This window comes from Quercus lobata, chromosome 8 (genome assembly GCF_001633185.2).
Source record: "Quercus lobata isolate SW786 chromosome 8, ValleyOak3.0 Primary Assembly, whole genome shotgun sequence".
NCBI lineage: Eukaryota > Viridiplantae > Streptophyta > Magnoliopsida > Fagales > Fagaceae > Quercus > Quercus lobata.
Window position 1 is genome coordinate 40,947,706 of NC_044911.1, and position 11,032 is coordinate 40,958,737.

Consider the following 11,032-nt stretch of genomic DNA (forward strand, 5'->3'; position numbering starts at 1 on the left):
GTGCTAGTGTTAGTTGGTTAAGTATTGTACAAGGGAGAGATTGAATGATGAATATTTAGAATATAAAACATTGCTTAACTGTAAAAAACATTTTGATGGATAGTATAAGGAAAGAATGTACTCAAACCAAATATTAAAAAAATAAAGGAGGTTATGACTTATGAGTGCCAAGGCGTGACATTTTCATGCTTTCTCCTAATATAATGACAAAAATTCTAAACCTTTGCATCAATCCTAAGGAAAATGCTACATCAATCAATTTTTTTTTAAAGTGATGATGTGAAGTTGTCATTTGTCACACAATTTTATGTGTATCACCTGTCCCCCATTTTTATGTATGTGTATAACGTGCAGAGCTCAATGATGAGTTTGAGAAAAATGTAATTTAGGCTTTCATTTCAATTCCTAATAAGTATGCCCTTTTAGACTTCCTATCCCAAAAAGATGCAGGTGGCAAAATTTGACTCTGATTGCATGAAAAAGCCATTCAGTTAGCAGTGAAAATATCACAGCCTAAAGACTATGGGAACTTTATGTGGGATTCACCATAATTAAGGAAATATTTATTAGTAAGTGGAGGGGATATTGGTCTTGGTTGATGTGAGATTAATTTGTTCACGTTGATGACCCACCACCAGCATTTCTTTTAAAGCTAACTTTAATATATATAGATATCTTCATAAAATACTCGACATAGATTTTATAAAGTATAATTGCCCTAATCATCAATCAAGTACGGTGATGGGATTTAACAACAACCTAAAATCAAAATGAGCAAGTGAGAAAGAGAGATTGTTTGATTAATTGTTGAGCGGTTGTGGTTGCATTTCCATATGTAACAAGTTGATTGTAGGTGTTGGAAAAAATACAACATGTGTATTGTATGATCTTTTAACCATATGTAGGTATATTTATGAGCTCTTGCAGTCAAGCATATATATTGCTGCTTTTGCTGGTTATTACGAGGTTGTAGCCTTTGTAAAAGCATACATGTTTTACCACTTTGCTCTGATGTAGATCTTTGAAACGGGTCCATCTGAACTAAAGTTAATATGTCTTATCCAAGTGATGTGATCTAGATATGGAGGGAAAAAAAATCCATAGATGATAGCATATATTTATGACATTTACCAACACAAATACACACTAATTAATGTGTTTTTTTTTTTTTTTCTAAAAAATTATGCATCTTGACCTCCTTTGGTAATTTGGTGTATTGGAGTGATCAGTCGGTCTAACTTCAACTGCAAGTGACACGAAATACGAGTGCGGCTAACTTAAAACAAATTAATAAAAGTTTTTATTTATTTATTATTATTCACCAAAATACCTAATACAGTTTTTTAGGCTGTTTAGCTTCTTAAATAAATATAAAGGTATAATAAATTTTTTAAAAATAAAGTTTCTTTTCCTTTAAACATATAAAAGACTTAAAAGGGAAGGAATGAGAAAAGCTTAATCTGACTTGTGGTTGTTACAATGTTGACATGTACTTGGTGCTTGGGCATGACCTCGTAATACAATTTGCTCCCCAATTAATATCATACCAATTGCATTTTCTTTTCTATTTTTTAATAAAGGAAAAACTAAACTTCCTTTCTTCTTCTTCTTCTTTTTTATTTGTGGATAATTCGATAGTTGAGAAATGAGGATTTGAACTCTAAAAATCTCTATTAAAAATACTAAAAAATGTCATTTGAACTATAAGACTTTTCGCAAAAAAACTGTTACTTTATAATGAGATTGGACTGGGAGCATTCTCCAAGTAGAAAATACATATTACAAGCATTTCTTAGAAGACTTCAATACCCAAGTGAAGAACTATATATGATCTAGAAATCATATTTGCAGCCATTCCCGAGCTAATTTTGCAGTTACAATCTTGATAGAAAACCAATCAGACCATGTTTAAAAGGACAATGACAATGCTATCGAGAAGAGCTGACTAAATTTCGCATGGGAGGCTAGTCCATCCGTGTAATAATTGTATCAATTATATCATCCTATAAACCCGTCGCTGACGCTACTTTTGGCACTAGCATGAAACAATTGGCCGACCATTCCAAGAACTTCAAATTGTGAATTATATTTGCCAAATTTAGGCCCACTCACAAAGTGGTAAATTTTTAGGCACATCATTAATAATCAGGGTAAATTGTTGTAAAAGGAGGTAATATTCACTTGTGTTTCCCCACTTTTTTGACATGACAATGAATAGTGTGTAGTTTTAGTGCTATGAGTGTTTGTAGATATGACTGAAGCCTAATTAACCTGTTCCCCATCCAAGTTATCATGCCATGCATGTTCCAAAATTCATTGGCTCCCTTAATGGGGGATACCGTTGAACATTTGAACCTGATACTTCAATGGCTTTTCGGTGAGACCCATACCCAATGGTGAGGCCGTGATAGTAGTTTGTCCTTTGTCATCCAGTACTGGCAGGTCTCCAAGGAAACCAATTCTTGCAAAGTATTCATTAATTTCTCTCTATGAATGGATGATGAAGCAGATTAAGATGGTCTCATTAGTCACTTCATTCACCATTCTTAACAGGTTAATCTTTTGGAAAATTAGTAATTTATCAACTACAAATACCAAAAGATGTTCCACTTGATTACAATTAGATACGCTACATGCATGTACTGTGCACAGACGAGAGAAATCACTAGAGAAAGAATGGCCTGAACTCTCTCTCTCTCTCACACGCACAATGACACAAAGCGAGGTAGTATATGATTGGAACTTACAAGTCAAGCAAGAGAGTAGAGACCAAACTAGAGCATCTTATACAGAAGATTTTCTAAGCGAAGTATATCTAGACTGGGAGTCTAGAAGGCATGTGCTATATTGGCTTGAGGTGCAGTTCAATGAAGCCATTTTTAGTTGTTAGTAAAGACTAAGTAAAGGTTTGGTTGGCAACTGGCAAGGTTAAATTTTTTATTTTTATTTTTTTTCCAACAATTTTCTTATGTAGACTAGGAGTCTAGAGTAAATTTCAACTTGGAAATGTGATTTCAAATCGCCAATCCTATGACAATATTTGGTTGGCATAAGATTTTTCAACAATTTTCTTATAATTTCCAACTAACTTGTTGAATTAATCAAATTTACTCTCCAATCTTTTAGCCTTTTTAGCATATTTAATACATTTTTTCTATAGGCTTATTGAAGGTCATCATCTTCACCCAATTCATTATGGCCATGCACATCAAGATAATTTCATCCATGACAGTGGGGGTCAAGGATCTTACTCAAGAATCTTGCTTTGGTACCAATTATTAAGTTAAAGTTTAGACACCATTCTCAATTTCAACAAAATTTAACCAAGTTGGATTAATTAATTAAACAATTATGAGAATGAATTCAGTTCAATTTTAATCATATAAATGCAACAAATCACAATAATAAAATTACAGAAATAAATATAATATATATATATATATATATATATATTTATATAATATGATTTGTTTATGATGTGAAAAGTCAATGGTAACCACCAAAGGAAAAACCACACCTAGGGTTTAGCCACCAACCCTTATGCAAAAATCCATAAAGTAAAATCTAAGTCTTTACAATTGAAATTAAAAATAATTTTTAGTTGCTACCTCCAATAATAATTTACTCAAGTAAACACAAGCAGCTCTAACTTATTTGGACTCTTCTACTTTGAATTTTGCCGTAACAAACTTTTTGCTAGACTTCAAGGGCCACCTTGAAGATTTCACAACAACCTTGATGGTATAATTACCATGACTTTAGCTAAATCACAATACAGCAGCAAATTGATCTTCAAATCTAATTTAGAAACTCTGGTTTTGAGAGAGAAGGTACAAAAACATCTAGGTATACGTGAAAGCTTCTCTTCTTCTAATTTGCCAACTTCTAATCACCCATTTTATAACCAGGCAGGTAATTCCAAGTGATAAGTTGAATTAATGAACCTGATAGAACAAGCAATTGAGAAGATTTCAATTGATCAAGGAAGTTTCAAGTAGGTGTCAAGAAGTTAGACACTTCCCTATCTTGAGCTGTTTTGGAGTTAGTCTTAGAACTTGAAATAGAGCTATTTAACAAACAAGACTAAAGTTTTTGTTCAAAGATTGCCACCTAAACAATTAAATATAGATCTAACAACATTATACAAATAATCCATCGTAAAATTTCTAAATTTACAAATTACAAAATAAAAATGACTGAAAAGGATTAAGAACAAAAATCATTTAATTTGAAATGATTGTAGTGTTAAAATCAAAGCGAAATATAATACTATAGTGAAGGCCAAAGCCAAAAAGAGAAATAAGATAAGTCACAACCAAAAACTTGTTTCTTAGCAGCGGTTGTAACCAATACTAAAACTATTAAAAACTGTTGCTAAAAGTTAGATAGGTCTATGCCAGCAGTTTTCTAAATTGCTACTACAGCTTGAATAACCGCCGTTAAGTTTTCGTCATTATAGGTTATAGCAGTGGTTCCTAGGAATTGCCGGTATAGAAAATATCTTTAGCTACAATTCATAGAATTGTTGTTAGAGAATTAAAAACTGCTAGTACACACAACTCTTCCTTTTGGAATTAATTATTTATACCAGCGGTTATGTAACTAGTGCTATAGATTCTTTAGACGGGGAAACTTATTATTAATTTTCTTCAATATTTCAATAATTTTAGCTAAGAATCTTATAACTTAACTGGTTGGCACATTTCCAACAAAGATATTCAAAGTTCAAATCCCCCACCCCAATAATCGATGTATAAAAAAAAAATTATTCTTGTAAAAAATTGTAATATTTAGTTATTTTTTAGACAAAATAGAAAGACAATAAGAATATTGTAGTGATTTGATCATACTATATATATGTATTTATAAATTAAAAATTGCATGATATAGTAGTTAATACAGATAGGCATGTTTCATGCTTACTAAAAAAAAAATGCAAATATCCTTCAATTATTATTATTATTTTTACATTCTTGATTGTGTGTAACTAAATTTATTTTTTTCTTTTTTGTTGGACATTGTTTCAATTGTTGCAAAAACAACTTAATTTGAGCAAGAATACCATATTTCAAATCAATTGTTTCTTACATATATATATAAAAAAAAAAAAAAATTCAATTGTTTCTTGTATAAATCTTAGAAAAACAATATTAAAATTTCATTATGCTTAAAATAATTAATACAACAAAATAAACATATTTATTCTATTAGTAATCTTTCTAATCACATAGAATAAATACTACAATGTTAGTCCCCTCCCACACACACACACACGTGTATATATATATATATATATATTACATGCACTAAAATGAGTTAGGAAATTAAGGCCTTCTCAATAGGTGTTTCACAACACATTGAGATTGCTAAGGATAAACATCTTCACAGTTTAAACCAATAGGTAATAGTAGTAATGCTATGTTTTAGGGGGTATTTTTTTCATTTAGTGATTCTAGGGATTTTTTTTGTTCATTTTAATCATTCCTAAGGTATTTTGTAATTTTGGAGGTCTAGGAGTATATTATTCATTTTGAAAATTTTAAAAATATTTCTCTAGTTATGAACATTCATGGGATATTTTGGTCAATTTCAGTTCTAGGGGTTTTTGTGTTATTATGAGTATTTTAGGGGTATTTTGGTCATTAGGGTGTTAGTTTTCTACATTGGAGTATAAAAAAACAAAAAGGACAAAGCTTTGTGGTTTTGTATTTAGAAAACACCTATAGAAATGCAAAAAAAGAAAAAAAGAAAAAGACAAAAGTATATTGTAGCAGTTGGGAAACCGCTACAAAAAGAAGTATATTATAGCAGTTACGAAAAACCCTACTACAAAGAGACCTATAGTAGCATTTGAAAATCTACTACAATAAACCTTCCCTCGTAGCATTTTTTGTAATTATTACAAAAAAAGACCACCGTTATAATTCATATTTTTTGTAGTGAGTGAAGGTGAAAGCCAAAAAAGGTAAAAGACAAGGGCTACGTGGTTTGGTCTAATGACTTAATACACATTGTAAAATCCTAAAAATATACATCTTTATTATAGGATAAATTACAAGCTACAAAAAACCTCTAACAGAGTTTATATGGGAGCAGTGGAGTCTAGGGTTAGACTTAGATTGGCTTTACACTAAATTGGGCATCTTGTGCAAATACATAAATAACAATCTTAATCCTTTTGTTTCTCCAAAATCACCAATGTTAGAACTATGAAATTTAAAGTGTTTCGTTTAAAAGTCTAAAGTTTAATAGGAGTAAGTTTTCAAATCCTAGTATAACTAAAAGACAACTGGGCCAAGGTCATGGGCTCCCGTACGGTGGACCAGAAAGATTGTATTTTGGATCCACGCGCTATAAACCGCGTGGTGTATATCCAACCGACAAGAGACCAAATACAGTTTAGCAGCAATTCCTCTACTCGTATCGTATGTGTTGGGAAAGTAATTTAAAGTATTTAACACACGTGCACTCTATCCGCGTGCACAACACGGACACGTCATGTATTTTATTTTGACCTAGCTGGGCTAGGGTTCTTTCTTCCACAGAATTGGATTATCAACAGTCCTCTTAAAATTTTGAATAAATAAATTAAATTAGAACTCTGGTTCTTCTTATGAGCTACCTAAATCATATTTAACCATATATAAGAGTAATATCCCATTGATTTAGTTACATAACAATCTTTTCGTGTAAGTCTATATACATAAGAGACCTTTTTTCTTCTTCTACGTACTACATCTTGTTTTCATATTATTTATACAAGCCGTCCCTCTGGCGTGCACATCAAACAACTTGTTAAAAAGGTTAGTATATTTCTTGATTTATTCCTCCCTCACAATTATGATTACTCAATTCGTTTTTCTTGATAAAGTTTTCAAATTTCTTTTTGTTTTTGTTTTTTGTTTGTTTGTATTTTTGTATTTTTGTTAAGATTTCTTTCGTTTTTCATGAAGTTTTGTACTTTGTTAAAAATACAAACAAGTCGGTGCATAATTTTTCTTGTGTGTTGCATAATAGATTGATTTAAATTTTGAATTTTTAAAGATGGAAAGGAACAACAATGGAGCACAAGCAGCAAATCCAGCCTGTGCTGCTTGCAAACATCAAAGGAAGAAGTGCACGGAGTCGTGCATATTGGCGCCTTATTTTCCTGCAAACAGAAGTAGGGAATTTCAAGCGGTGCATAAAGTGTTTGGTGTTAGCAACGTGACAAAGATCCTCAAAAATCTCATGGAGGAAGACCGGAAAGCAGCAGTGGAATCGATGGTGTGGGAAGCTTCTTGTAGACAAAAAGATCCAGTTTTGGGTCCTTATGGAGAATATACAAGGCTTTTTGATGAACTTAAGAATTACAAAAGCCAATTAGGTATAGGATATAAAGTTGTTGAGCCGAATTCGATGGGATGGAGTGGGACTAATGGGATACACGATAAGGGGATGGCTAATGGTGGAGGAGTAGTTGGTAACACATTGAATTATAACAACATTCCTGATAATGGGAATGGTATGGTTGATTCTAACCTATATGGTTATTCTTTAGACTACGAAGATAAAGTAATTAGAGAAGAAACTGTTGCTTCAGGAGGTGTTCCATTGCAGCAGAACTCAATCAATGGATTTAACCACCAGCAATACTATCATCTAGGTAATTACTTAAATCTCAGTGCATTGTTTTTGGGGAATTTTCTGTAGGTAGATCACTATTTTTCTTATTTAGAAACAAGACGTAATAACTTGTTAATAACTAACTTGTTAAGCTCTTCAAGCTTCCCGGTTTGTAGAAAGGGGTTTCAAAGCTTGTAGTTTAGGGGTACACAGGTTTTGGGAACCCTATACAAGGGGCGCATTGGCTTTCTCTGATAAAGAGGCTAGCTTCTTCAAGCGGAGCTTTCTGCTTTTCTTTTTGATAGCTAGCGTGCAATGGAGAGGGGCTCACTTCTTCAAGCGAAGCTTGCTACTTTTCATTTTGATAGGAGTAGGTGCTTGATGCTCGTCAGAGCCGTAACTTGCTGCTCACTTATTGTCTACTAAAAAAGCCTTCAAGCTTTGCTAGGAAGCTTCTACTTGTTGAAGCTTTGCTTCCCCTAATTCCAAAACACAACAATAAACTTGCTACTATAATTCTCTTATTTAGAGGCATGATCTAATAACTTCTTAGACAATTAGTTCTTTTCTTATCTTTACTTGGGAATGAACCCCAAGTGAACTAGTTTAGTTGGGAATAAACCTATGTGAACTAGTTAATTTTAGAGTTTTTAAAATTTTATGGGCCTAATTCATGTATTCATGTATTCTATTTCAGCCGCAGGACGCAGAGTTGACTTAACACATTTTGGGAATGGTTCAACACATTTTGGGGCTTAAGATGATAATTTAAAGTTAGTTATTTAAGGTGACAATTTAAAATGAGATAATTAGTTTTTTCCAACATCCTAGTCTTCTAAATAGTTCTTTGTTGTTTGTGTGTTATTATATGTTAAATGTCTTTCATGCAAAATATGGTCACATTGCTACAAAGAATATAATTTTTTTTTCTTTTCTAAATGGTGTCATTTTTGTCATATATGAAATACCTCAATTCAACTCCAAACAAATTCATGCTCAAATTTGACCTACGAAATATAGTAGATCCTAGTCTAGGATCATTTTAGTGGGACATTCTTTTATTTTAAATATTACTTGAATAATATTTATGTTTTCATTTTTTTTTCATTTAAAAATCCATTTTCATATTTTTTGAGATACTAAGATTACTACTAATTATGTCCTTTTAAATTTCATATCGCTAGTTCATTTAATCTTTCTTGTGACATAGTTGATCTTACAAAGAATTTTATCACAATTAAACATAGAATTTTATCAATTTTAATTTTGAATAACTTTTTTCTACATATGCAAATGTAAATATATGGTTAGTTTATATTTTATAAGCGATAGCCTTTTTACATAATTAACTTAATATGTTAATTGGACTATTTTCATCTATTTATAAAAAATATTTTTAATTTTTAATTCTAAAAATAAATCTAAACAATCATTATAAGAATAAATATCATGTTTGAGATTATTTTTGTTTCTCTTGGCAATATTGGACTTTAAGTAATGAACAATGGATTTTAGTAATAAATTTGTCCCAAAAACTATTAATTATAATTATAATTATAATTTTGATAGAAAAAGAAATAAAGAGTAAAATTTTTTGACTCTCTTAAACTACATCAAACATAGTAAAATATATTAACAGAATGCACAACATTTGAAAAGAGACATTTTTCCTAAAAAAAAAAAAAAAAGAAAGAAAAGAAAAGAAAAGAAAAGAAAAGAAAAGAAAAGAGACATCCTATTAGAGAATAGAAGAGGTCTTTCTTTTTTGGCTAGGGGAGAGACTTCACATTTAGGGGACTTCTTACATTTAGAGGACTTAGGCCATTGCCTAAATAGTCTAACGGTTGAGTCACCTAGGTTTTACATTGTGAATATAGGCCGTCAACACCAAACCATGTAATCCTACTGTGCTTTGTTTTTTATATTTTCTCTTTGTTTTCACTTGTGTTTTCTATTTCACTTTTTATTTTAACGGATTTTGCCACATTATCAATAATTTAAATAAATACGAAAATGTTACAAAAAAAAATTACCAAAATTATGATAATCAACGTTTTTTAAATGTTGTTGACAGTGTGTAGTAAAATCTAATCTAGAATACTACAAAATTTGGAATAATAGGGCAGTGGTAGCTCTTCTTAGGGTGGTTGCACAAGATCGACAATGCCAAGCTGAATTATTGAAACCAGTTTTCCAGATTTATTTAATGTTACCATCTGAATGTCATTCACCTATTTGCTTTTTTCGTATATACAATATAAGAGCAACTTTACTATCTGCAATGCACAACCTATTGATAGTTCAATAAAGTAGATTAGGCTGTTAAAGCCCCATAATAAGTACGTAACTGTTGATCTTTATCATATGTCTTGAACTTACAAAAGTTAAGCTGTAATACTTGCTTAAAAATATGGGTTAAACTTAACATAATAAAAAAATACTTTAGTAGTACTGATCTGCTGAATGAGCCAAGGCCTCGGCCACTAGCAAAGCAACTTGTAGCTAATTAACAAGACAATTATCATACTCTATATGGTTTTATTTTTCCTTCTTTTCTCTTTTTTGAACTTTGATTTCTCATTTGCTTTAGAACCTAACTAATGACGTTCTCTTTTGTTTCTGTCATATTGCAGGAAATCCATACAATTAGTTCCTTCTGATCAAAGACACAAATCAAATATTGCAAGCAGATCATTACATATTTATTTTTTGGTCGACTGCTCTTGCTTCCTTAACACTCAGGCAGTTAAAGTATAGTCATTTTTGTTTTCCATGTTTAAATGATTCTTTAGGACTATTATTAGATATTGCATCTCCTTCAAGACATGTAAAATATAGATTTTTTTTTAATATATATATATATATATATATATATATATATATACACACGTAATATAGATGATCTGTTTGTGTATTCAATTTACTTTCTCCAATGCAACCACGCTGTGCGTACAGAGTGAACTATTCTTTCGCCTTTTACTAAAAAAAAAAAAAAAATTGTAGTTTCTACAAATGGGACGTTTCATATAGTTTTATCGATAATTTTCAATAGCTTATTTACATAATGTTTATCAAAATATATGATTTTTGGTAATTTTTATGTTAACTATGTTATAAAAGGCTAAGAAAAAAAAAATAAAAGTTAGATTATTTGTGAAAAAGCTGAGACAAAAAGTAAAAAACAATTTTTTTTTTTCTTTTAAAGAAGATCCCAAACCAACTCTAATTGTGGAAAAATGAAGAAAGTTGTGGTGAGTTAATGGTCATTGTAAAATTTAGTTACTTTATTATGAATTGTAAAAAAATTTAAAGAACATATAGATATTCCTCAATGTCCCAACTATTTATGGAATATGAGAAACATATGAATAATCATCTCACTTTTTTCTAATTTTAGCAAGTGATATATTTGGAAACAATCTCTTAT

The 11,032-nt window shown here is 30.7% G+C and overlaps 1 protein-coding gene across 4 annotated transcripts; it reads left to right on the top strand.

The window, feature by feature from the left end:
- The first annotated feature begins 6,702 nt into the window (after positions 1-6,702).
- LOC115958552 (LOB domain-containing protein 2-like) lies at positions 6,703-10,428 on the top strand. 4 transcript variants are annotated; one of them, XM_031076975.1, is made up of 4 exons: positions 6,703-6,803; positions 7,045-7,645; positions 8,303-8,392; positions 10,239-10,428. In XM_031076975.1, exons 2-3 carry the CDS (start codon positions 7,045-7,047, stop codon positions 8,362-8,364), a joined length of 663 nt encoding a protein of 220 aa, XP_030932835.1. In that variant the 5' UTR covers positions 6,703-6,803; the 3' UTR covers positions 8,365-8,392; positions 10,239-10,428. The 4 variants fall into 4 exon arrangements, with proteins under 4 accessions (XP_030932835.1, XP_030932834.1, XP_030932836.1 ...); XM_031076974.1 differs by having other exon boundaries at positions 8,303-8,378; XM_031076976.1 differs by lacking the exon at positions 8,303-8,392.
- Positions 10,429-11,032: the final 604 nt, after the last annotated feature.